Below are 27997 nucleotides of genomic sequence, written 5' to 3'. Positions count from 1 at the left end.
GGGGAGGGCAGCTGAGCCCCGGAGGGGGGCTAAACAGAGGGTAGAAGCAGCAGTCTTACCCCCAGGGGGGCAGGGAGCCTATATGACAGGCGGTGCTTAAAGTCTTGAGCCTCAGGGCGAAGCCTGAAACTGGGACCTGCTGCCGCCACGAGCTGGACAGGAATAGATCGCCCCCTGCTGGACCTAACACTGAACCTAGCAGAGATAGGCAAGACATTACCCAGACCAGAACTTTTAACAGAGGATGTGAAAGACCAAGAAAAATGGAAAGATTCCCGTTGTTCGTAGACGGGAAGACAAGGATACTTCCCCAGGTTCATCCTCTGAAGCCTCTCTGGCCTGGCTCCTGCCAATCTCCCCAGTCTTGCATCTCCAAGAGGCACAGCAGCCTGCTTCCATCGTACCTGCTTCCAGGCTTATGCTCCTACAGTTGACAGTCTTTTCTCTGTGTCACCCCTCTGCTCTAAACTGTCTGCTTTCCCATAGGCCATGCAGCCAGGCACGACTGCAAGCTTCTCTCCTCCATCCCCTAGCTTGCTGCCCTCACCAGCTGCTCTCCCCACTCCCCTGGCGCTGGTCCCTCCTCAGCCCCTGCCTGGGCCGCTCTTCTCCCAGAGATCAGCACAGCCCTCACTTCCTCCATTGCTCGGCGGTCAAAGTCCTCCCCTGCCCACTCTAAACGCAGCAGCAGTCCTCCCTCCAGTCTCTTTCCCTTACCCTGCTTTATTTTTCTCAGTAGCCCTGGTCACAACCTGACATGTTATATATTACTCTGTCTTTCTCCACAAATCATAAAGGACAAGAAGAAGTTTGACTTTAAAAAAGAAAAGCTTCCTCAGAAGCACTAAAAGACAAGTAACAAACTGGAAGATATTTGCAATATGAGAGAGGACTAGTATCCAGAATATTCAAATTATTCCTGTAACGCACTAAGAAACACCTGTAGAAAAATAGGCGACGTCTATGTACCAGTGATTGACCAGTGAGGAAATCCTAATCATCAATACACACATATGGGGAGAAAAGTCCACTCAGTAATCACAGAAAAGCAAAGCAAAATGGAGAGACCATTTCTCACTCTTTAGACTACAAAAACTAAATAGTACCCAGTGCTGATACAGCTGTGGGAAAAAGAGAACATTGAATACTGCTAGGGAGACCGAGAATGGGGACAGCCATTCCCAAGGGCCGTTTGGCTCTTACAAAATCTGGAAATGCACCTTTTTGATGGCTCAGCACAAGCAGATATGCAAAAGGATGTTCTCTGTGTATTGTTTCTATGAGAAAATATTGACTATACTTACATGCCCACCAATAAGAGAATAATGAAACAAAATGTGTTCATATTTATTCAATTAAATACTCAATCATTAACTTATACACAGCAACACAGAGGCCCAAACTATAAGAAGTGAAAATAAAGCATACATCTGTCTTGATAACATTTATGTACATTTTACCGACAACCAAACAATATAGTTTCCTTATGGATACCAGGTGAAAATGTATTTAAAAAAAAAAAGATACAAGTATACATAAACTCAGTGCAGGAGACAAGACAAAGAACTGGTGAAAGGAGACTTTATTAACATCTTAGTATGTGATGTCTTCAAAAAAGAAAGGAAAGTAAATACAACAAAATGTTAACAGTTACTACTTCTAAATGGTGGGAATGTGGATATTTATTATTGTTTGTCCTTCTCTGTTATTTTTTCAAGTTTTCTCTCACTTCCTCTGGTGCTCAACCATATGCTCTTTTGCAATACTGGCAGAAAACACTAGTAGTGCTAAACATATGGAGACACAGTACAACACTGGATTTCATATGTAAATTTAAATGACGTTCAAAGTAAATGTTGGCTATACGTGATTTTAAACTTAACTGACAACTTTAGTATTAATCCTCTTTTAAGACTAGACTCACCACATTCATTAACATAATAACTTAAAAGCAAACTATATGTAAAACACTTTCTGCCTTTATCTATAAGGATTTCTGAAGGACCAATCTTTTGGGCAAAAAATTAAAAGTTAAAGAAAAGCGCCTTTTCTCCAGCGCCATCTGGTGGTGAGAAGCAGCAACTTCATCTGTACCTTCTATAACTTAACCACAGTTGGGGTGATCATAGTAATTTTTTTCAGTGATGCCTCCTCTTTTAATCTGAGATTACAGTATAGCATACTGTCTGTGACTGTTTACTTTCTTTAGAGCCTTCCTCAGCGTTTTTTTAGGAGGTACCAGGGATTGACCCCAGGACTTTGTACATGGAAAGCAGGCACTCAATGACTGTGCTACAGCTATTGCCCCTTCTCAAACTTTAAATCCTCAGTTTATAGGTTAGATAAGAGGCAAGTGGCTAGTGCGCCTTTATTCTCTTAGCTAAATTTTCTTCTTTTGGTTTGCCTTTAACACAACAAACTAATCACTTAGAAGAGTTGCTCTTTATCTTCTCCTACTCAGAGATTCCATCTTTAATTTTTTTATCAAATGATGCCTGAACTTCTGTTCCACACCAGACCATTCTTGAAATCATAATCTGTATCCATCTACATTCCAAACCGTCTACAAAAATAAAAGTTCCCAGCAGTTAATTCCTATACAAAAGAATTTAGTGTCATTTTACTTTACATAAACATGGTGGTGAGAATCTTTCATTTAAAGAACATTTTTTATATAGCATACCGTTATTATAAGTATAGAGTGGGAATTACAGAATAAACCATTTCTTCTCTCAAACACTGAGATAGTAAAAAGCATACAGTATCTTAACACAAGCCAATAAAACAGGCTAGATTTTCAGAGTAAAAAAAAATATCAACATAGGAAAAAGGAAAAAAACAGTAACGAGGTAATAACCCCCATTTTACAATAGCGCCTTCCTTCATCCATTTACAATCCGGAAATGGAGCCAAGTGGGGTGGAGAAATTACTCTGGCAAATGCCAACTGTCCTCAAACAAGTAAGACATTTCTAAATGGTTTTCCATTAGTGTTTTATGTGGCTATGATTCCATTCAAACTCTATAACCTGCTATAATAGAAAGCTTTCCACTGTTTGCAAATCAGCACTAGCAGAGGACGGAAATAAATAAAGCCAAAGGCACTCCCTCTCAGGCTCGAAATTGTTAGATTTTGATGTCGACTTAAACTTAGCGGGTTTCGGTCACTCTGTTTAGATGCTCCTGGAGGTTCATACAAACACAGTGAATTGTTGGTTTAAGTTCTTTTCCTTCCTCCAAGTTTATGATAAAGAGGCTAATCCCTGTGTTGGGACTGACGGACGCAATCTCAGATTTGCTCAGAGGTACTGCTAAGGAACACTTAAGGTCGGTCAGAAAATAACCAAACAGGCTTCTCATATAAGCGCCGTGACTCACAACTAAGACACTGGCCTCCAGCCCTGGAGGACCGCCGTTTGAATTAAATTCAGATCCAAGGTTTTTCACTAAAGGAAATATTTCTGCTAAAGAAGTTTCCAGAGAGTTGCTGGGTGCACCTTGTGAGATCTGTTCTTTTTGACCCGCTTCTTTCAGGATCAGCTGACAAAGAAATTCAAAAAAGTCTTTTCCACGCATTTTCACCTACAAGGAAAGAAATCAGAAGTCAAAGTTCTCAAAAAGGGTGGCATGAATGGCTCTGCCTGGAGCTTGATGGTTCCCTTTTTAAAAAATTAATAGCCACCGTTTACTGAACATCCACTCTGGGGCAAAACCATATTTTATATACATATAAAATCTACCTTAATTCTCACAACCATGCGAGGAACTATTTTGCCTTTGCAGTTGACAATTCTGAGGCTCAAAGAGGCTGAGCAATGTGCCTGAGTTAACACGTAGCCAGTGGGTCAGCGGGAGCCATGGGGTGTCCGCTCCAACCTCGCCGGAGCCTGCGGGCTGTGGACAGATATCGGACTCCAATACCACGGCAGGCTCCTGCCTCTCGGAGCTTGCAGGTTTTGTTCTATTTCTTCTTCCTGAATTGTCTTTCATTGACTTGTTTTAAATTTTAACTTCAAAAGCTAATTCAGGGAGCCGATGTGGCTCAGTGGTTGAGCGCCGGCTTCCCACACACAAGGTCCCGGGTTCAATCCCTGGCCCCTGTACCTCAAAAAAAAAAAGCCCAAACACACACACACAAACATACAAACTTGCTACAGAAAAATATGCTAGTATACAAAAAAGACTCCCACAATTCCAGCTTCTGGAGTGGGCGGTGGGGGAGGGGGGCAATCTCAACACCTTTCGAATTCTAACATATCTCCCTCACACTTCTCCATAAAAGTGGGGTGGCTATTACTATAGTTATAGAACCTGTTTATTTAACAGAAGTCCACCGACTGTTTGCTGAATAGTTACTTACAACTTTAGCTGATGAGGTTGGTCTGTGATACCCTTCAAGAAGCTAAGCATTTAATAGGTATTCCATAAAACCTGTCAAACTCTGTCTTGACTTAATAACATTGAAAAAATGAAGGCAGACACTGTTTTCACAACTCATCTAAGAATCTCATGGAACTTTCTGAGCTTGTCCTAAGCTCGAAACCCAGATTCCCTGCCCTGACCATGACCCAGGTGCTTCTCCCCGGCTCGCGTCCCGGGCTCTGCTCAGCCAAGCACCTCTCCTGACCGGAGAGCAGACGGCGTGGTCCAGTCTGCAGCCACTTCAGAATCATTTTGACACCTGACGCCACTGTCCTTTAAACAATGCCGGTCCTCAGGTGTCTTTAAGGTAATACAGTATTACCCTAAGACTTCACCACCTGGAAACGTCGAGCAGGTGGTCACCACCCTCCATTCTGAAGCCCACATCACCTTATCAGCAGGAGACGCCTCGGGCATCTGTCTCCTGAAAAATAAGCCGGAGGCCGAAGGCTTGGCTTGCCCCTTAGAAGGAACAGAGAGGTTTTTTCTGAGTTATATAGAGAATATCTCTATACCTTGTAATAAGAATATAGGGCAGGAGAGAGTGTAAACTCCCATGGAAACTATAATCCACCCTCATGGCAATGCTCCAAAATGTGTTCATCAATTGCAATGAATGTACCTCACTAATGAAGGAAATTGGTAATGTGGGGTAATGTGGGAGGTATGGGGAGCAGGGCACATGGGAACCCCCTATATTTTTTATGTAACATTTATGTAATCTAAGTATCTTTTAAAAATAATAATATATATTTTAAAACAAACAAAAAAGAATATAAGGAAACATTTCTTTTTAGCTTTAGATACTGAGGCAAAAATACTGCCATGACAACTAAACAAAATGAGTCCAGGGGAATGGAGATAGCCATTTCTCCACACCATGCCATCTGCATTTCTTTTTCATTCAATAGGTTCCACAGACATCAGTAAGAGGCCACCACACTGCGCAGGTTCATTGTGGACAAACATCAGTAAAAGGGAAGCGGACTTGGCCCAGTGGCTAGGGCGTCCGTCTACCACACGGGAGGTCCGCGGTTCAAACCCCCGGCCTCCCTGACCCGTGTGGAGCTGGCCCATGTGCAGTGCTGATGCGCGCAAGGAGTGCCCTGCCACGCAGGGGTGTCCCCCACATAGGGGAGCCCCACGCGCAAGGAGTGTACCCGTAAGGAGAGCCGCCCAGTGCAAAAGAAAGTGCAGCCTGACACAACAAGATGACGCAACAAAAAAAGAAATACAGATTCCCAGTGTCGCTGATAAGGATAGAAGTGGTCATAGAAGATCACACAGCGAATGGACACAGAGAGCAGACAACTGAGAGGGGGAGAGATAAATAAAAAATCTTAAAAAAAAAAAATCAATAAGACAAAATACCTAATTCTTACTTTTTTAATTTATTTCTCTCCCCTTCCTGCTCCGTGTCCATTTGCTGTGTGTTCTTCTGTGTCCACTTGCATTCTTGTCAGCAGCACCAGGAATCTATGTTTCTTTTTGTTGCATCATCTTTATGCGTCGGCTCTCCGTGTGTGCAGCGCCACTCCTGGGCAGGCTGCACTTTTTTCACACTGGGCGGTTCTCCTTGCAGGGCACATTCCATGTGTGGGGCTCCCCTATGCAGGGGACACCCCTGCGTGGCACGGCACTCCTTGTGCACATCAACACTGCGCATGGGCCAGCTCCACACGTGTCAGGAGGCCCTGGGTTTGAATCCTGGACCGCCCATATAGGAGGCCAATGCTCTATCAGTTGAGCCAAATCTGCTTCCCTGACAATCCCTAATTCTTACCTTTCAAAGCACTGAGAGTCCAGTTAAGAAAACCTCTCAATTAAATAGAAACTTACAAAATTGTGCCAACCAGGAAACTACATCCGGCACTTCAATTTAGTTAGAACAACAAAAGCTTTTCCTTACTAAAGTAATGCAAAGTCTTCAGAAGAAAATTATGAAAATAAAGAATAAGGGGGAAAATTGCCAATGATGCAATTCAAAAGCAGAAACCTCCAGGGAAATGCAATCACAGTGACGGCCCCGAAGCAGGAGGAGCAGTTTGGAGATTTCGCCACTCGGGTGACTTGCCTCACCTTCCCTGAAGAGCACTTCTCTGGATTTCACTGCTACTGCCCAAGTACTTTACAGTCAAAGATGTTTCTTAAAAGTACCATCTAATAACATACTCCCTTAAATCCGTTATCAGTAATGACCACCAGTGTGCAGTCAACGAGAAAAGATAGCCTATAAAGGGAAACAAAAGTATGGAGCAGTGTTGTTTTATGAACCAAGCAGTGTTCAAACTGCTCAGCTAAAATCAAGAAGCATCTCATCTACGCAACGAGTTCAACCTTGGCTCTCCTAGGCGCTCCGAGGTTGCCAGCATCTGCGTACCTGGTCCAGTGTCTCTCCTCCGTGCGGCGTGAAGGTCGGGCACTCCTCCCCAGCCATTTTCGCCAAGGCCCTTAGCTCACTCAGCGCCTTGCCTTCTGCAACCCCGTACTTCTGCAATGGTCCAACAGATAACAGTGCCTTCAATGAGCATGCACTACGACAATGAAGTACATGGTTATAGCATGTTTACAACCACCACCACCGGATGAGGCTTAGATTCTTCCCACTGGATTTGTTATAATTTCTCTGAACTGGTAACGGAGATGTTTTTCAGTAGAGGGCCATGGATCCTAAAAGACAGAGTTGACACCTTGAGTTGGACACTAGGTCTGCGTGTGCTGTATGGGATAACTCGCTTGAGCTACCTTAAGTGGAAGGTGGGGCTTTGCTGGACGAATCCAGGGATGTGTACAGAATCTGGGGCCAGCGACCGGTCGGCCACTCTACACCCACACATACTATCTCCTGTGAGCCTCCTAAGAGCCCGATGAGACAGGTGTTTTCATCGCTGGATTTATAAATGAGGAAGTTGAGTTTCAAAAAGGTTAAGCAACTTGCCTATATTCTCACAGCCAATAATTAGCAAAGCCAAAATTCAAACTCAGGTCTAGGCAACTTCAAAGCTCACGAGCTTTCTAGCTTCACTAAGGTTGAGCCCTAATAAAGTGCGTGTAAGGCACAAAACAAATACAAATGGCCAAGAAATATGGTGACTCGTCTAAGCTCACTAGCAATCAATAACATGAAAATTAAAAGGGAACCATTTGTACCCCACTGAATTGGAAGGCCAAAAAGACAAGTACTATCTAGTGTTGGTATGAGAAAAGCTTTCCCCTAGATCATTTATGGGAATATAAATAGGCACAATTTTCCTGGAAGGCAATTTAGCAAGATGCATAAAAGCCTTAAAGAAGTACACACTCAGCAATTCCATTTCTAGGAACTTATTCGCTATGTGTGCAAAGAATTAATTATAAAGATGTTTACTTTAGCATTATATACATCAGAGAAAAAGTCACAAACCAGATGTTCATCAGTGGTAGCTTGATTAAATAAATCATGCAATATCCATAGATGGGAATAATACCAAGTCATTAAGTACTGATGTGTATTTATGGGCATTTTAAAAGAGTCATTACAAAATAAGTGGCGAAAGGTGATTGAAAAACAATACATATAGTATTGTTTTATTTAGAAAAATATATGCACATACATATAGTTAGAAAGACAGACAGGCAGACAGATCTGAAAAAAAGTCAGGAACACACATATCAAAATGTTAACAGTATTTATCTGTGAGTGGTAGAAATTTTCACGAAGCTATTTTCAAGTTGTTCAAGTTGTCCTCCTGTTTACCTTTCTGCACTAATACTGGATTACTTGTATAATGAAACATTTAAAGATAAATTATTTATATTTCCCAATGATGACTGACGTCAAAAGAGTCTAACACCTGTATAGGAATTCTGCACATCTGCATGATTGTTTTATAGGTTCACAACCTCTGTAATAAAAACATATTTTAAAAAATAAGGTGGGTTGGGGGAAAAATACACCAAATATACAATATGGACTATAGTTAGTAGAAATACTTGATGATGTTCTTGCATAGTTTGTAACAAATGTATCACAATGCAAGGTGTTGGTGGTGAGTGAGGTCCAGGAGCTCTGGATGATGTTAAGCATATTTATTTTGTAAGTTCACAACTTCTACTATACACTTACTGTTAATGTATGTTCATGCATGAATGATATACTTCAATAAAAAATACACTTAAAAACAGATTCTAATACCATAACCGCTAAAAGTCAGACCAAGAGTAAATTTTTTTTTGTTTTGTTACAAGAATATATGCATTTTGGTATAAAGCCAGTTGTCTTTCCAATCCTCAAGCCCAAATTTATATTTCCTCACATGACTGTGGGCCAGGCAACGAGGCCACAGAGGTGAAGCAGAGAACAGAGTCACGCACAGCTCTTCGGCCTCCCTGGGATGACAGCCTGGAAGGGACGTGAGCCAATTCAAGGATCCTGACCAGCCTATGGGTCACAACTCCAGGGAAGAATAAAAATACTGCTCTAGGAGACTTGAGTGCAAATCCAAGATGTGAAATGGCTGTTTGGCATTAGCTAAATTCCAGCTAAAGGAAGATTCATTTCTGTTATATAAATGGACATAAGAAAATCTACTCATGCTTAAAAGCTGGGGAAGGAAGCAGAGATGGCTCAACTGATAGAGCATCCGCCTACCACATGGGAGGTCCAGGGTTCAAACCCAGGGCCTCCTGACCTGTGTGGAGCTGGCCCATGCGCAGTGCTGATGCGCGCAAGGAGTGCCGTGCCACGCAGGGGTGTCCCCCTCGTAGGGGAGCCCCACGTGCAAAGACTGCGACCCGTAAGGAGAGTCGCCCCGAGCGAAAAAAGTACAGCCTGCCCAGGAGTGGTACTGCACACATGGAGAGCTGACACAACAAGATGGTGCAACAAAAAAGAGACACAGATTCCTAGTATCACCAAGAATGCAAGCAAACACAGAACATACAGTGAATGGACACAAGAGCACAGACAACGGGGGCGGGGGCGGCAGAAGGAAAGAGAAATAAATAAATCTTTAAAAAAGACAAAAAACAAAAAACTGGGGAGTAGGATGGGGAGGTGTGGAGGGAACTTTTCACTCTTTTTCTTTTTAGGCAGTACCGGGGATTGAACCCAGAACCTGGAATGGGAAGCAGGCCTTCAACCACCGAGCTGCATCCACTCCCAAACTTTTCACTTTTATTATAAACTCTTCCATGCTGTATTAAGTATGTCTTGGTTTTCACAATTTCAGATACTTATGTGACTTTAATAGTTAAATAAGATGCTGTATGAGTATGTAACAGTGCCAGCCACATAGTAAATTCTTTTTTTTAAAAAAATAGACATTTAATGCAATCTTTTTTTTTTTGAAATCCCCCTCTCCCCCCCAGACGGCTCCCTCATCTCCTCATCTGTCTGCTCATTGCCTTGCTCATTTTCTTTAGGAGGCACCGGGAACTGAACCCGGGACCTCCCACATGGGAGATGGGTGCCCAGTTGCTTGAGCCACATCTACTTCCCCCACACAGTAAATTCTTAACATGTTGACTGATTCTCAATCCCTAGCAGGAATGCGTTTAATTTTTAGCCATGTGTTAAACCGAGGTGGCTTACTGACAATACATGGTACAGAAAAGTCTGTAAATAAATTACTTACCCTTTCTCGAAGTCTTGAATCATACTTGACTGTCATCATATTGCAAAATGTGCTTTTCTCCAAAATCCCATGCATGGTCTGAAAATTGAAAGGTGTAAGTGTTCCTTTTCTCATAAAAGAAATCATGATTCTGGCCCAAAGGCTGAAATAGTACATGTCAGCTCAGTGAATAAAAAGAACTAGAAATAATTTTCCTTTGCAAAAGTTGCCTCTCCTCTGTATTGTTCTTCCTTTTGTCTCTTCACGCCTCATCCTGATATTTTCTCCTAAGTTCTCTTCTACTTCAGAGATCAGCAAACTAAGGCCTGTGGGCCAAATCCAGACAACTCCCTGCTTTTGTAAATAAAGTTTTATTGGAATACAGCCATGCCATTCTTAAGGCATAGGCTGGCTGCTTCCACTCAACAGCAAGCAGAGTTGAGCAGCTGTGACAGAGACCACGGGGCCCACAGAGCCTAAACTATTGACTCTCTGGTCTTTCACAGGTCAGGTATGCCGAATTTTCTCCATTCAGCAATGCCTAATCTGCTCCACAAACTGAATTAATTACATTTTTCAGTTCTAGAACTTGCAGTTGGTTCTTGTTTATAGTTTCCAGCTCTCTGCTGAAATTTTCAATGGTGTCAATGTATAAAAGAGTTAGAGTCTGTGCCTAATAACTCCAGTTATCAGACAGCTCCTGGGTCCATTTCTTTTGTTTTTGCTCATTTTTGTCATTTCCTCCTGTCCTGCCATGCCTGATTATTTTTGACTGAAACTAGACATTGTATCCACAAAACTGTAAAATAATTTGAGGAGCTGCCTTGTTTTTGAACCACCCCCACATACACACCAAATTAGACATTATCATCATTTTTGTTTTATATTACTAATATTTGTTTAGATTTACCTATACCTTTACCAATTTCTTTGCTCACCATTCTTCACATTTTCCGTCTGGAATTATTTTTCTTCTCCTTCAATTACCCATTAATAATTACTTTAGCGCCTGTTTGTCTGAAATGTATTCATTTATAGAAAAAGTTTTGCTGAGTATAAAATTCTGGATTACCTTCTATCTCTTAGCACATTAAAGACATTTCTGTTGATATTGTCAAGTCTGTTGATAGCCTATCTATTGGTCCTTGGTGAATGACATTTTTCCTTCATTTTCTTTGGTGAGATTAGGTGTGGATTTCTTGTTATTTATCCTGATTGGGATTTATTATACTTCTTAGATCTGAGAATTTCTTGTCTTTCAAGGACCCTGTCATCATCTGCGATGTCTTTTGAGTATTGCCTCTTCCCTATTCTCTCTGATACCTCCTTTTCAAAGACATTAGACCTTCTTGTCATATTCTTTATGTCCTTTAATCTGTTTTCATGTCTTTAATCTATTTATAATACTCCACTACATTGGAATTATTATGTAAGTTATAAACTAATGATTGCTTCAGCTGTGCCTAATTTGTAATTTAGTACATCCACGGAGGTTTATTTTTTTGCTTTTTAACTTTTTAATTTTAAATCAACTTTATTGAAGTATGATTTAGAATAAAATAGACCCATTTTAAGTGTACAATTCACTGAATTCTGACAAATGTATATACCTATGTAAGCATCACCAAAATCAAGACACAGAAGAATTCCATCACCCCCACAGATTTTTCTGTGCCTTTCCAGTCGATCCCTCCCACCTCTGGCCCCAAGCAACCACTGGTTCGCTTTACATAACCAAACTAGAGATTAAATTGGTCTTTTCTAGAGTTTCCTGTAAATGGAATCCTTACAGTAAGTAATCTTTTGTGTCTGGCTTCTTTCACCCAGCATCATGTTTCTGAGATTCCGTAAGTCATTATGTACCAACATTTCAATCTTTTTATTGCTGAATTCTATTCCACTGTAGGACTATACCATAGATCATTTATCCCCTCATCTACTGATGAACACATGGGTTGTTTCTGGTCTCTGGCTATTACAAATAAAGCTGCTATACTCTATTGTGTACAAGTCTGTGTACCTACGTTCTTATTTTTCTTGTATAAATTCCTAGGACTAAAATTGCCAGATTATACATTAAGTATATATTCAAGTGTCAGACTGTTACTGAAAGTGGCTGTTCCATTTTATATTCTCACCAGCAATGTCTGAGTTCTGACTGCTCTATCTCCTCCTCAGCACTAGGAATGGCCAGCCTTTTTAATTTCAGCCATTCAAATGAGTGGAGCAGTATTTCACTGTGGTTTTAGTTTGCATTTCCCTAATGATTAATAGTACTGAGCATGTTTTCATGTGTTTATTAGCCTTCCACATCTTTTGTGAAGTGTCTCATCAAATCTTTTGTCTATTTGTCCATTACTGAGTTGAGAGAATTCTTTATATATTTGGATACAAGTTCTCTGTCAGATGCATTGCGTGTATATGATACATATCTTACAGCAGTTGCACCTGATGCATGTGCAGGTTAATATCCTGAAGATTTAAGGGACTCCTGGACATATTTCTGGGGTTCTTTCTATGATGCTCCCTCTTCCAATGGTCTGCCATACAAATTTTAGTCTTCTTGGCTTCTCCAATTTCCAAGCTGTCTCCTCAGTTCTCTGGGATCCATTCTGCTTCCCCCTCCATAGTCTGGAGAATCTTAGGGCTCAGCCTCATTTGCTTCCCTTCATTCTGGGGTCATGGTCCCATACTGCTGTTTCATATATTGTTTTCTAGGTGTTTATGGGGGAGCTAAGTTCAACCCTGTTGCTCCCTCACGGTTGGTCACAAAAGTCTCCATCCATTGAGTTTTTAACTTCAGCACTGCATTTTACACTTTCATGCTTTTATTAGGCGATTTTTAAAAATTCCTGGGGTCACTGTTTTTTTAGGAGGTACCAGGGACTGAACCTGGAACCTCGTACACGTGGAGCACGTGCTCAACCACTGAGCTACCCACACTCCACCGTGGGGTCACTATTGATGGTCTTCTCTTCCCTAAAGGTATTTCACCTCATGTCATTCATAACTTGAATATATCGGCACTGTTGTTTTTCACTGTCTGAAGGCTCGGAGGGTTATTACATCCTCCTCGCTGGTGTTTCTGCTGGCTCTCTCTCATGACACCTTCTTTGTATTCTTGTTAGTTGTTATTTCCAGAGCCACTCTAATTTAAAAATTACCCAAATAAAATAAAGCGTGAAAGGAAAATGAGAAGAAAATAAGTTCTGGGAGGTAGCGACTGGGGTGCCCTCTTTAAACCTGACTCTAAACTCACCTGCTTGGTCCTCACGAGATCGCTGGAGAACACGTGAGTAAACCTGACATTCTTAAGAAATATGCCAACAGCAGCTGCTTGCTTAAGTCCAGTTTCTGAAAGAGGCTCGTCTACTCCTTGTCCTACGGAGAAGGAACGATGACATTCAAAAATATACATAAGGGGTGCAAATTAAATCACATATATGAGAATATTAATTATACTTATCTGTATTTTAATGAAAGAGGTCCTTGGGTGATTTCTCATATTAACATTTCCAAAGAACTGAGAACAAGTAAAATCAACCTATAATTCTACAAAGTCTCAGGTATCCAAATGTTTTTCAAAAGACTGTGTCCCTGATGGGAGTTAGATGATGATGGGAATTCAACTATCTTGGGTTTGGCCCCTCTCTTCGTTGAAAAAATACAGCACGGTATTTTACCAATGCTGGCACTGCTCTCAGGTTCTCAACTAGGTGTTGTGTTAGAGTGGCAGGATCATCGGTGAGTTTCCCCCTTTATTCCTATGCCCAGATGTTTATTATTGTAATTGTATTTATTACTTTTCTTTAAAATTTGAAAAATACTTCGGAACCTCTAATTCCAGGACAAAGGCTGATTAGACACTTGAAGGACCCTCTCACTACACGAAAGAACTAAACGTACATGTGTGTATCTATGGGCATGTGTGTGTGTGTATTTATACACATACCACTACCCGCCCCCCCCCTTTTCTTTTTGGCATTGCTGTAGCTGTGATCGCAGGAAGTAAGGAAAATATCCAAGGGGCAAAAGAAAGCAACCAAAGCACGCTGAGCTGAAACCTGAAGTGCTGGGGAAGCTGGAGCTGCTGTGAGGTCATCACCGCCTGCTGGGGGCCTGGGGCTGGGGAATGAGGGAGGCCCTGGAGCCTGGAACAGCAGGAGAGAGAACCAGATGCTTGGGAGCCTGTAAGGAGGCTAGTGCAGTCTCCCGGCAGTGGGAAAAGGGAACACAAATCTGCAGAGCAAATCAAGCTCAATGAAGGCTAACAGTTCAAAGACTAAAGAACAAGTAACAGTTCAAACACTAAACACCCACAAAAAAACCTGTCATGAATGAAAAAGTCAGCAGAAACAACAAATATCAGATTTAAATCCATAAAGACTCCAAACATTGGAAGCAGCAAACACACAATATAAAATAACTATGAAAAAAAGATTTTTAAAAAACGCAGTATCACAAAAATACACAACAGGAGACCATCAAAAACAACCAAACAGCTTTTTATAAAGGGACCAAATAGATCTTTCAATAATGAAACATAGAACTGCTGAGGGAGGGGGAAAAAACCCGCAGTGAATAAAGTGAGATTTGTTTAAGGCTTAATAACTTCAAAGACAGAGCTGAAATATTACCCAAAATGATATTCCAGATATGAAGGAAAGAGCGGTAATTCCTACCGTGCCTCTAACTGGGGCTCCAGAAAGAATAAGAGAAAATAGAGGAGGAATATGAAGAGATAATGGCTGAGAATTATCCACAGCCAGACATCAATCTACATGTAAAAGAAACACAATGTACAATAAGCAGGATCAATTTATGAATGAATGAGAGGGAAGGATAGAGGGAAAAAGAAAAAGAAATGCCTCCTAGACATTTGAAGGGAAACTGTGGAATACCAAAAGCAAGAAGAAAGCTTTAAAAGCAGTTACAGAGAAGAGGCATTATGTACTAAGCCCCCCAAAACCAACAGAATAATATCTTTCAAGTGTTGAGAGAGCTATCTGTCTAGAATTGTCTAGATCTGCACTACATGAACTTTCAGAGAATGTATTTCAGAAGGAAGGCCTGAGAAGCAAAAGAAATGATGAGCAAGGAAACTGGTAAATAGATACATAAATCTAAACAAATACTGTCTAAGTAACAACTGATGACAATAATTTTTACTTTGTGCAGTTAACAAAAGAGGCCAGAACTAAGATACTAAGGTAACAGTAATCTAAGTCCTTTGTATTATTCAGAAAAGGGGATATTAATCTTATAAATTGCTACCTAGGTCAATAAGATCAATTAGTAAATTTACAAAATTAATAACACATGTAAGATTTGAACACCAAAACTAGGAGGGTTGATTATGGGATATATTACTTCAATCCTAACAATTGAGAAAACACAGATTTTTCCTAAGTATACAGTGAAACATTTATAAAAACTGACCATGCTAATAAGTTTCAAGTAAGTATTACTAAATAAACCATACTGTCAGAACACAGAGCAACTAAATACAAAATCACAAAAGATAAAAACAAAAACAGAAAGCCCAATCATCTGGAAATGTAAAAACATAGTTCTAATCTCCAATTTGTGGGTCAAAGAGATCATAATGGAAATTTAAAATACTTGATGCTGAATACTTATGAAATTACTACATACTAGAGCTGTTGGTGTGTAACAAAAAATGGTATTAGAAGTGTGTAAGCCTTGAATATTTTTTTTAAAAAGGTTATAACTTAAGGAACTGTCAACTTAAAAAGTTAGAAAAAGAACACAATATGGGAAGCGGATTTGGCTCAACTGATAGAGCATCCGCCTACCGTATGGGAGGTCCAGGGTTCAAACCCAGGGCCTCCAGACCCGTGTGGTGAGCTGGCCCATGCACCGTGCTGATGCACACAAGGAGTGCCATGCCACGCAGGGGTGTCCCCCACGTAGGGGAGCCCCATGCGCATGGAGTGCGCCCTGCAAGGAGAGCCACCCCATGTGAAAAAAGCGCAACCTGCCCAGGAATGGTGCCGCACACACAGAGAGCTGATGCAGCAAGATGACGCAACAAAAAGAGACACAGATTCCTGGTGCCACTGACAAAGAATGCAGGTGGACACAGAAGAACACACAGTGAATGGACACAGGGAGCAGACAATGGGGCAGGGGAAGGGGAAGGGGAGAGAAATAAAAAAAAAAAAAAAGAATACAATATATACCTAGAATGGAATGAGAACACAAAATCTTTTATTCACACTCCATCATCAGCTTCTAATGAAATAAGATGAATGAGGAGGACTAGAGGGCAAGGTGGTTAGGGACTAAGTCCAAAGCATAATCAATTAAAAACATCAATTAAAAACACATCAATTAAAAACAAAGATTCATTCAATTACAAGACTGGTTTCCAGAAGAGGGGGTCAGGTTTGCTGAGCATGAACATCAGTTTCTGAAAGCCCCAGAAGTCCCTAACCAAAAAATAAAAGTAATGTTTTTATAATCACAGCACAGAAGTGTGTCTAGCCAAAAGTTCACCCAAGATCTGAGTCCTAGTTAAGAGGACACGGGAGGAAGAACCTGTTCAGAATAAAGTAATAAGCACATGGGAGAAGCTCTTCTTTGTAACTTCTAATATTAAAGCAACTATCATAGCAGAAAAAACACTGTTAACAACAGTCAGAGAAGTGGACGTGGCTCAAGTGATTGGGCTCCCATCTACCATATGGGACTTCCCAGGTTTGGTTCCTGGGGCCTCCTGGTGAAGGCGAGCTGGCCCACACAGCGAACTGATGCAACAAGATGACACAAGAAAAAAGAGACGCAGAGGAAAGACAATGAGAGACACAACCAAAAAGGGAACTGAGGTGGCTCAAACAATTAGGTGCCTCTCTCCCATGTCAGAAGGTTCCAGGAGGTGCCTCCAAAGAGAAGAGGAGAAAACGAGAAGAGAAGAGAAGCAGACATAGAAGCATGCACAGCGAATGGACACAGAGAGCACACAGTGACTGTAAGTGGCTGGGGTGGGAGTAGGGGGATAAATAAATACAAACAAATCCAAAAAAAAAAAACAAAACAAAACAGTCAACTTAATGCTTCCAAATATGAAACCACTTTAAATCCAGGCAGCTACGTATATTTTAAGACACCTAGACCCAATATAATGCTTTAATGCGGCCATTCTGAAGCTATGCACAATGTGGAGACCTGCTCGTTACATCCAATGCACTTAGAAGAGATTTACTCCTCTTTTGCCTGCTCTGCTCATATTCCTGTTATTCTGACGATTCAGTTCCATAATCCCAATTCACAATACAGTGCTGCCCTTAATCCACTCAACCCACCAAATCTCATTATTCACATACCATGTTAACACTAAAGCAGCAAGCTAGTAATAGTCAGATTATACCAACCTTGAATTATTTTTTCCTTGTTAAATCTTGTTTCTCCACTAAAACAGAGAGGAGGGGAAAGAAAACTTCATTATCAAATTATTATTTCACAAAGAGAAAAAAATCAGAAAATTCTTACTAAGAAAACGACATTCATAAAGACATACGAGCCTCATAACATCCTTCATAATATAACCTGTAAAAACAATTTATTCTAAACTAACATTTGGAATAGTCCACTCTTAATGTACCTAAAGGATGATCTAAGAATTCCAAACTGCCAAAAATTAAAATGTATAGTTCATGTATCTATCTCCCCCTCCCTCCGATGGCTCCCTCATCTGTTGGCTCATTGTTTTTGCTCATTGCCTAATTGTCTTTTCTTCAGGAGGCACTGGGAACCGAACCCAGGACTTCCCAAGTGGGAGACGGGCGCTCAACTGCTTGAGCCACATCTGCTCCCTGCTTATTTTTTTGTTTTTGTTTTTCCTCGATGTCTGCTCATTGTTTGTCTTCTTTAGGAGGCACAGGGAAGTGAACACAGGACCTCCCATATGGAAACTGGGCACTCAACTGCTTCAGCCATATTTGCTCCATCATGTGTCAATTTTAAGCCCATTACAGGTGGACAATATACACATAGAAAGCAGATGTGGCTCAAGCGATTGGGCTCCCATTCCCGGGCCCTCCCGGTGAAGGCAAGCTGGCCCGTGCTGCAGAGAGCTGGCGCAGCAAGACGATGCAACAAAGGGAGACACAGAGGAGACAGTGAGAGATGCAGCAGACTGGGGAAATGAGGTGGTGCAAGCAACTGAGTGCCTCTCTCCCATAGCATAGGTCCGAGATTGGTTCCTGGTGCCTCCTAAAGAGAAAAATGAGAAGAAAAGACAAGCAGACACGGAAGAACACACAGTGAACGGACACAGAGCACAAGTGCAAACAAGGGAGGATAAAATTTAAAAAATATATATATACACATATATGTGCATATGTATATATGTGTGTGTATGTATGTATATATGCATATTTGGTTGTTAAATAATCTTGTTAGAATAAATAAGCTCCTTTCACAGGCAGCAGGGCTGAAACACACAAGTCAGTCATTGCTGGACTGACTAGGCCAGTGAAAGGGAATCTGGAGTGTGAAAGGGCACAAACCTTCAGAATTCCATCTTCTCCTAGTCGCTAGAGCCTCCTAAACTGTTAGATTTTGTAGAGCTGAAAAAACATCCTGCCACCCACTCTGGAGGACTGAGATTTGGATGCTCCAGTTTTAAGAATTACGGAGCCCAAATAAAAACAAAGCGAAGCAAATCAAACCCATATAATCTTGAAGCAACCAGAAGAGTGGAAGGACTAGAAACTTCGTCAAGAAGTAACTGGGGCAGTAGAGGCTGAGAAGGGGTGCACGGGCAAGACTGGGTGGCAGAGCACCCCACAAAAAAAGCAATCACCAAATACCTGGAAGCCATCCAGGAGAAGTCAAGTGAAAATTTTTTGAGCTCTTATGTGCTAAATACAGAGCCAGGCAGTGGGGAACAGAGATGCAAAAGGGCCAGTGGGCAGAGAATTAGGAACGGTGGTCACAACAGTAAGCAGTTCTTCAGTTCAAGGCTTTTCCTCATTGGAATTCAAGTATCTACAGCACATGTTTGTACGCTTCTATGTCAATGACAGGTGAAAATTCATTAAAGTAAACTTTGTCATAGTACACAGGACTTTGGCTCTACACAAATGAGCTGAGTTAAGCTCAATTACCTCAGTTTCCTCATTTGTAAAATGGGGGAAATATCATAGGACTCCTGTGATAGATGAGTTAATATCGGCAAAGCATTCAGAATACTGTCTGGCTATTAGTGAGCACCCAATAGTTATTTCTGGACCGACCTAAACAGAAATGAGAAAAACTGTCTTTGGAGGGAGCAAGTTTCCTGATTCTGAAGAGTATTTGGAATAGCTCAGTCGACGTGTGGTGCAGCATTCTGAAGACGGCTCAAGGCACTGGACTAGACGACCTAGAGGACATTGAAAGGAAAGTAGAGGAAGTAGAGGACGTAACTGAAAGCCCCCTCAAATTATCAGCTCTGTAACTTTAAACTGGTCATTTTGTATTATTACTGAACCATTTCTAAGACTCAGATTCTAGATCTGTAAGACCAAAATAATAAAATATGCTTTATCTACTTCACATGGTTCTTCAAGTAATCAAACAAAGAACGTGAGCACTAAGGTATCCATCAATTGTTTGCTGGGAGAAAAGGGGCCAAGTTTAGGGGGTCAGACTGTTAGAAGCTTGAGAAGGGCCACTGTGCTGGCAGAAAATAAACCAAGATTTAGTGTCAGGTTTCACTGCCAGCACCTCAATATGAACAGCATGTTCAAACTCTTGAGTTTTTAGAGATTTAAAGAATAAATACTAGGTAGCTTAATGCATTTCTTAAACTCTTTTTTTTTTTTTAACTATAGAAATCATGCCCAATTTAAGAATCCAATGTCCTTTATTTTTTTAGAAGGTACTAGGGATTGAACCCAGGACACTGTATATGGGAAGCAGATATTCAAGCACTGAGTTATACCCGCTCTGCTTTTAAACTCTTAAAAATCATGAGATAAGGTATAAAAAAATAAATAGCATAACCAGAAAGCCAACATCCATCGAATCATCACCCAAGTCAAGAAATAAATCACTGCCAGCCTCCTTGAAGTATCCCCCATTTCCCCATCCCAATGTCCTCCCAACTCCCCAGGCTATCCACTACCTGCACACTTGGATGGTCATTTCCTTGCCTTTCTTTAGTTTTCCCACCCAAGTATAGTTCTGCCTGTTGTTGAACGTTATACTGAATTGAATCTTGCTATTCACAGTCTTCAGTGTCTTGCTTCTTTTTCAACAATGTGTTTGGGAGATGCACGGATGTTGCTGAGTGTGGCTTGCCATGGATTTCTTTCATTCTCATTACTCTTAATACTCCACTGTAAGAATATACCACAACTTATCTGTTCTATTGTTGACAGACAGCTAGACTGCTTCCAGATTGGGGCTATGCTGCTGTGAATATCATGGTACCAAGTACATCGAGTTTTATGAACATCCTGGTCCTGAGTACATCAGGTTCTCGAGGGCGGGGCTCTCAAAGTCTTGTTCAAAGTGCACTAGATCTACTGAACCAGAAGCTCAGGAGTCGAGGAGCCTTCTGCTCTAAGCACCCTGCCAGTTGATTCGGACATGCATTCGAATTTGAAAACCACTGCTCTAAACAGGGATTGGCAAACTGGTCTGGTAAAGTTTTACTGGAACACAAGAACACCCATTTGCTGACATACTGTTTATGGCTGCTTCTGTAAGAATTGAATTGAATCGTTGGTACGGAGCCCGTAAGACCTGTGAAAGCTAAACTATTTATTACGATCTGGCCCTTTAAATGTTGCTGAGCCATGCCCAGGGTATATACCTACCAGTAGAATGGTATGCAAAAAGTCACAGGGTATGCAAAAAGACAGTTTTACTGCATAATGCCAAAATGGTTATCCCAATTTACACCCACCTGCAGTATCCACGGCCTGGCTAACATTTAGTAATGTGAGAAGGTTCAGTTGTGCCAGTCTCGTAGGTGAGCGGTTTATCTCATTGTGATTTGAGGTGGATTACACCTGCTTTGTTTTTAAGCACTAGCTTGTTTTTTGTTTTTTTAAAAATCTGGATTTACTTAGACCAAGAAAGGAAATTCCTTAGACTCAGAGTCAGAATCACAAACTCAGGTGTCTGCCTGGAATCTCGCCTCTTGCTAATATATTCTCATGCCAGCTCTTTTAGGTAATCTCCACTCCCTGGCCCACACCCCATCTACCTACCCCCTTAAATGCCCCAACTTTGTGCTCCCTTTTCACCCAAGTGCTCCACCTAAGTTATCATCTGTATTCTAATTGATCGGTTGTGTCTACTCTGGAGTTCGTTCAAGGCAGAGCCAGAGGTTGTACCATTCTAATATGCCTGTTGCCTGGAGAAAAACCTGGGAAATAGAATTTCGTGAATGTACTCTGCCTTTGGAGAATGTTCTGGCAATATCTGTCAAAATTACGAATCTCTTTACCCTGTGACCCAGCAAGCACATTACTGGGAATATCTACATTCATTCATATTTAAGAAAATTTGCTATGGTAGTCAATATGCTAGCACATGACTGTAACTATCTCAAATGTCCATCAACAGGGGACTGGTTACATTAACAGATATAATTACACAACGTAATGCTATGTGACTGTGTTCTTTAAAGACAGAAATTGTATGTAAAGATAGGGAAAGATCAACAAGATATACAGTCAAGTAGAAAAAGCAAGGGGAGAACAAGATAAAAGACTGTTACTTATTTAGAAAGAAGAGGGAAATAGAAATAAACCTGTGTATCTTCACAAATGAACACTAGAAGAATCCATAAGACCCTAATAAAAGTGCTCACCTATGGCTTAGGGAAAGGAGAACTGGGAGGCTAGGGAGAATTATTTTGATTTCTAAATATGTGAATGCACTAACTTAAAAAAAAAAAAAAATATATATATATATATATATAAAATATATCATATATATATATATATATATATATGATAAATCAATGAAATTCCAAAGAACTATTTATGGCTTGGGGAAAAAAAAAGATTTCTTACTCTCAAAAATTCATTCAGAAATCTATGAAACAGATGTGGAAGATATTAACCCCTACTATTCAGACAGATGAAACAGCAGCATCCAGGGCCAGGAGGGAACTGTCCTTTCCAATACAGAAAATGGCTCCCATACATTGGAATCTCTTCCTGTCCTAGCCTCATAATCTGGCTGAGGCCAAGGGTAAAAGAACTGTTTTTTTTTTCCTCCCCTTCCAGCCCTTTGTTTGCCCCCTGTGGCCATTCACTGTGTGTTCTGCATCCACTCGTATTCTTGTCAGCAGCACCAGGAATCTGTGTCTCTTTTTCTTTCGTCTTCTTGCTGCATCAACTCTCCATATATGCAGTGCCACCCCTGGGCAGGCTGCGCTTTTTTCGCGCTGGGTGGCTCTCCTTGCAGGGCGCACTCCTTGCGCGTGGGGCTCCCCTACATGGGGGACATCCCTGCATGGCATGGAACTCCTTGTGCGTGGACCAGCTCACCGCACGAGTCAGGAGGCCCTAGGTTTGAACCTCGGACCTCCCATACGGTAGGCAGACGCTCTATCAGTTGAGCCACATCCGCTTCCCAGAACTACTTTTAAAATACAAGGATCCTCTTGATAGAGTAGCTTTGTAGCCAACTCAATTTCCAGCAAAATCTGATGACCCTGCCTTGCATTCATAAAATAAGGTTTATACAGAGATCTCAAAAGGTTTTACTTCTTCTGTTTGGGTCACAAGCTCTCTTGCTCAATTGTAAATTTTAAATCAAAGTTGAGGAGAAATTTAATCATTTTATAGACCCCCAAATCATGCAAAAGCACCAAAAAAATCCAGGTCTTTACAAATCACACATTTTTAGCAGAGATGATTACTTTTTCCCTGATTGTTGAAAAGATAAGCTCAACATTTTAACTGAATCCAAAAGTGGCTTCAATATAAGATATAGAAAAAAATAAAAGATCATACTGTCAAAGTGCCATCCGGTCAAAAATGTTATGCCAGTGATGTGATAGTTTTGTAAAGGTGTTGCCCTATCATCTAATGATTTTCAGAGAAATTAAAAAAAAATAGCTATGATAGAATGAAGGATTCCTTTTAGTTATGAGTCAAAAGACTGCCACAGGGAAGCAGACTTGGCCCAGTGGTTAGGGCATCCACCTACCACATGGGAGGTCCACAGTTCAAACCCTGGGCCTCCTTGACCCGTGTGGAGCTGGCCCATGCGCAGTGCTGATGCGCGCAAGGAGTGCCGTGCCACACAGGGGTGTCCCTACGTAGGGAAGCCCCATGCGCAAGGAGTGCACCCCATAAGGAGAGCCACCCAGCGCGAAAGAAAGTGCAGCTTGCCCAGGAGTGACGCCGCACACTCGGAGAGCTGACACAATGAAATGATGCAACAAAAAGAAACACAGATTCCCATGCTGCTGACAACAACAGAAGCGGACAAAGAAGAACACGCAGCAAATAGACACAGAGAACAGACAACCGGGGTGGGGGGAAAGGGGAGAGAAATAAATAAATAAATCTTAAAAAAAAAAAAAGACTGCTGCAGACATTACTGTTTTATTAACAATAACTGGCATTCACCTTTAGCTTCTAGAGGACACTTTTGCCTTCAAATCATTTTCTAAATCTACAGAGTAGGAATCCAGAAATAGAATTTCTTCTGCAAAACTTCCATAAATATTTAGCTTTGCATCTTTTGTCAGCTTTATTGAGAGCTTTTCCTCCTGAAACAACTATTTAAAATTAGTTTGCCTGGGTAAGAGGAAAGGGAAGTAGATGGCTATTCCTATTTATCATTTCCCTTATCCAAAGTTTGGCGTGAGATAGCGACAGAGAAGGTGGAGGGGGATGAAAGGCCGAAGGGATATATTTTGGAGTCAGGAGCAACAGCATCATTTTTGAAATCTGTAGTGCGATCCATTTCCAAAACAGAACACCTGACTCTGCAAGAATTCAAACCTAACGCCAAGAAGTGAAATCTTATGACCAGCTATTTACAGATTTGACAAATAGTTATCATTTATTGTGTAGATTAAAAGATAGTTGGGAAGCAGATGTGGCTCAAGCAACTGGGCTCCCATCTACCATATGGGAGGTTCAGAGCTCAATTCCCAGGGCCTCCTGGTGAAGGCAAGCTGGTCTGCACGGCAAGCTGGCCCAAGCGGAAAGCTGACCCCCGTGGAGTGCTGGCCTGCACAGGAGTGCTGGCCCATGTAGAGAGCTGGTGCAGCAAGATGACACAACAAAGAGACACAGAGGAGACATGAGAGATGCAGCAGACCAGGGAGCTAAGGTGGTGCAAAAGATTGAGCACCTCTCTCCCACCCCAGAAGGTTCCAGGATCAGTTCCCAGTGCTGCTTAAAGCCAAGCAGACACAGAACACACAGTGAATGGACACAGAAAGCAGCCAGTGAGCACAAAACGAGGGAGGGGGAGAAATAAATAAATATATCTTTAAAAAAAAAAAAAGTTTATTTTGTTGATTTTCATTGCATGGCACGTCTTTAAAAATTATATTGTCACCTATACCTACTCAAGAATACAACTGAATACTAGTTTCTCTCCACCAATTAATTCCTTTAAAACTATAGAAGAGTTCAAGAGTTGGTGATGGAAACTTTCACCAGATGGTTTGAGAGTGGAAAAAACATATAAAATTCCCAACTCATCATATATTTACGTTTATATATGGATTATTCCTAGCTGTCAAGGCTTTCACCAATCCATCAAACCAAATAACAATTACATATATCTTTATAAAAGTACCAAATTACAGATGATCTAATATTATTTTGCTTTATTAATGTCCAGAACAGGGACTAGCACTCAACAAAAAGTAAGCAACTGCCAAACGAGGTAAAAAGAAAAAGAAATCAGCTTTGCTATTAATAAGTTTACTAATTCATGACCTTAAGTTATTAAAACAAAGTTAAATTTAGTTTGCAAAAAATTGTAAAGTTTAAAAGCTGGTTAAAAATGAAAGTGAGTATGAACAGTGATTGCCATGTATAATGGCAGTGTACTTTTAGGTGGAAAAAAATTCTTTAGGTTTCTTCAGGATTTAATTGAACACATAGCAGTTCATTTATACCAGTTTCTGAAAGAACACAAAATGCTGGGATTCCCTTCCCTAAAAATATTTAAGAACCAATTAAACTATAAAAGAGCTAGAAAGTTATTTACTTTTCATGTAATTAATTTCCTGAGAAAATGTGAACTCTGCAGTTGCATCTTAAAGAGTGTCTGTAGTTTTGAGGGAAAGCATAAAATAATTTTTAGTTAAGTAAAAAAAAAAAAAAGGAAGTGAAATGGATGGTTCTGCAGCTGATTACAAATACCTACAAATAATATTTCAAGGAACACCAGGGCCTTTGATGTTTGTGTAGGTGATGGCAATTTCAACCTACATGTTGGATTTTTCAATAATGCTGGGCTATAAGATAATGAGAACTTGTAGTTTAATAATAATAGACCTGAAGTATGAAAGCTTGGGCATTCTATTCCAAAACTGATTCACCTGGGCCCTTCCACTTCAAAGTATGCTGAAGAGATAATCACACATACAGTAAAAGCACCAGATGCATAAGGTTTTGGCTGAACTTAAAGAAATTGCTTCCAAAAGTCTTCTTGCATTATCTAGAAAGGCACTGTTCAACACAATTATTCAATTCTTTAAAAAGATTGATCGTGTCATCAGTTTCAAAGCACTTGACCATCTTAGAGTGATACAGAATCACTTAGAGTGATTCAGATTTAGAGTGACACAAATTTCTATTAAGAAATCTCAAGTGCCTATTTCCAATATTAGGCTGAACTATCCAATCTTGCTGGTTCTTTTAACAGTCATTATATTTAACCATGGTGATTATCAATCAAATTTGGGATCACTTCTTTTCCTGAAAGAATCACCAATTTTTAACCATGAGAATTCGGAAGAACAGAGATGGAAAGCAACTAATCAGAGCCGAGTCAATTATTCAATGCTTTCACTCCACTTTCCCACATATAAGACAGTACAAAATAAATCACCCATAACAATCTTCCCGAATATATCAGGAGGAATAAAAAGTAGCTTCTGACATGGTGGGGGATAGTCCAGTAGTTTACAATAAATTAGGAGGCAGAAGAGCACAGTGGCTTTAGAGTCAGGTTGCACATCCTGCTGTCCCAACTCGCCGTGTGACTTCCTCAGTTTCCACCTTCCATTTAGGGCTAAGAGATCTTACCTCATTAGACTGTTATCAGGATTTATTCAGAAGTATCTGGCACATACTTATAACTTACTAAGAATTATTTTTTAAATGAATCCTATCAGGTCTCCACAATCAAGCCCTTTTTCAGAAGCAGGGAAAGGATAAAATCTATAGTCATCTAATTATTGTCTGTTATGGATCTAAACTGGAGTCACCTTATTTTTTAAAAGGTGACCCCAATTTAGATCCATATTTATCCCAGATTTCCGACAACTTCTGAGCTTTAGTTTTACATCAGAAAGTATCCCAACATTGGAAGAAGGGGGGATTGGGACTCTAGTCCCTGTTTTTGCTACTAATTAGCTGTATGACCTTAAGTGGTCAAGAATCCTCCCAAAGCCATCTACAAAATGGGAAGTGATGGGAGAGAAGAGAAATGGAAGGGACTAAGATTTCATGTTTAGCCTTAAAATCCTGTAACTTCTAAAAGGATAACTAAAGATGTTCCCAAGATTAGCTTCCCATAAAGGAAAAACAGGACAGAAAAGCTAGCAAAGTTGGCTTGACAAGGTTAAACTACATCAATGTTCCCTGTGAGCTCCATGAAGGCAGAAGTAATGTCCATGGCCGCTGGCAGACAATACCAACGCAAACATGCTGATCTGATCAACTATACACACATATCTGAGGACTAACTGCGTTTTTTATGAGAGCTGACCTCATAGAAAGAGAAGTTATTTAATCCCCTGATATATTTCTTTCCCACCTTTCTGCTATACGTTTTATCTTTTCTCATTTAATTCTCTGAATATATCAGCAAAGTGGATCCTATCATTATTCCCATTTTATTGATCAGGAAACCGAGGTTGTAAATTGGAGCTCAACTGGAGCCAAGACTGCCTCAAGATCGGCGCTCTTACCCCGAATTTCACCTCCCATTAAGACTGGGGCAAGGGTTGAAAAGGAAAATGACAGCGTCACGAAGACGTATCAGCATTTAGATCTAATCTGTTTATGACAGTGAACATACTTGCTCGGGGCGATGCCGTCTGCTGAAAAGAGGCAGAGTTCCTCTTTCCTCTCCCAGATCAGTAACCTCTGGAAGGGAGGAATAAATCTCCAACATATGCCTGTTGGGACTGGTTGCCCTAGCAAACGAGAGGGACCAGCTAAAACCGGGAGAGGGGAAAGAGGTAGGGAGCCAGCATCGAAACTACCAGCCAGGACGAGCAATTCCACAAACTCCTTCAAATCTGCCAGGGAGCAAAAACGGCGCAGTGAGGTGTTCGGAACCATGGTTTTAGCTCTGCCACCAACTGGCTGGGAATCTCGATCACTTACTACTCTGGCCCTCACACTTTCCTCACCTGTGACATGGGACTGATGATGACACCTAACACCTGCCTTCTTCACTCGGCGTTGCTAGGGGGCGATGGGAGGAGACATGCAAAAGCGCCTTGAACACAGCCGGGTCGACCCTTCGGAGGGCTGAGCCACGGGAAGAGAAGGGAGGGCAGATCCATGTTCCCTCCACCCACCCAAAGAGAAAGCAAGAAGCGCCCCCTGCCACTGCAATACTCACTGCCGGATAAAGGTCAGAGCGAAGCGGGTCATCTTCCCGGGATCCGGGGGTAGGCAAAGAAAGGACCACAGCTGGCGTCCCGCAGCCCAGCACCCCGCCGCGCCGCAGCTCTGCACTGCGGGCTCCTCCCACGACTTCCGCCAGCCCCAGCCTGCCGGCCGGCACCGCTGCCATAGGGCGAGA

The 27997-nt window shown here is 41.2% G+C and overlaps 1 protein-coding gene across 2 annotated transcripts; it reads right to left on the bottom strand.

Moving 5' to 3' along the window:
- Nucleotides 1–1326: 1326 nt before the first annotated feature.
- TIGAR (TP53 induced glycolysis regulatory phosphatase) lies at nucleotides 1327–27997 on the bottom strand. 2 transcript variants are annotated; one of them, XM_004459017.4, is made up of 6 exons: nucleotides 27815–27997; nucleotides 17410–17447; nucleotides 13275–13396; nucleotides 10037–10114; nucleotides 6802–6912; nucleotides 1327–3581 (listed from the first exon to the last, which is right to left on the bottom strand). In XM_004459017.4, exons 1-6 carry the CDS (start codon nucleotides 27844–27846, stop codon nucleotides 3150–3152), a joined length of 813 nt encoding a protein of 270 aa, XP_004459074.1. In that variant the 5' UTR covers nucleotides 27847–27997; the 3' UTR covers nucleotides 1327–3149. The 2 variants fall into 2 exon arrangements, with proteins under 2 accessions (XP_004459074.1, XP_071066232.1); XM_071210131.1 differs by lacking the exon at nucleotides 1327–3581 and adding an exon at nucleotides 4638–4883 and having other exon boundaries at nucleotides 27815–27961.

This window comes from Dasypus novemcinctus, chromosome 20 (genome assembly GCF_030445035.2).
Source record: "Dasypus novemcinctus isolate mDasNov1 chromosome 20, mDasNov1.1.hap2, whole genome shotgun sequence".
Classification (NCBI taxonomy): Eukaryota; Metazoa; Chordata; class Mammalia; order Cingulata; family Dasypodidae; genus Dasypus; species Dasypus novemcinctus.
This window is presented reverse-complemented; position numbering and strand designations above follow the sequence as displayed.

Coding starts and splice junctions, on each gene's coding strand:
- TIGAR (XM_004459017.4), bottom strand. CDS start 27,846: ATGACCCGCTTCGCTCTGACCTTTATCCGGCA. Junction 17,448..27,814: donor GCTCTGACCTTTATCCGGCA/GTGAGTATTGCA, acceptor TCTCTGTTTTAG/TGGAGAAACAAGATTTAACA. Junction 6,913..10,036: donor ATTCAAGACTTCGAGAAAGG/GTAAGTAATTTA, acceptor GGACCATTGCAG/AAGTACGGGGTTGCAGAAGG.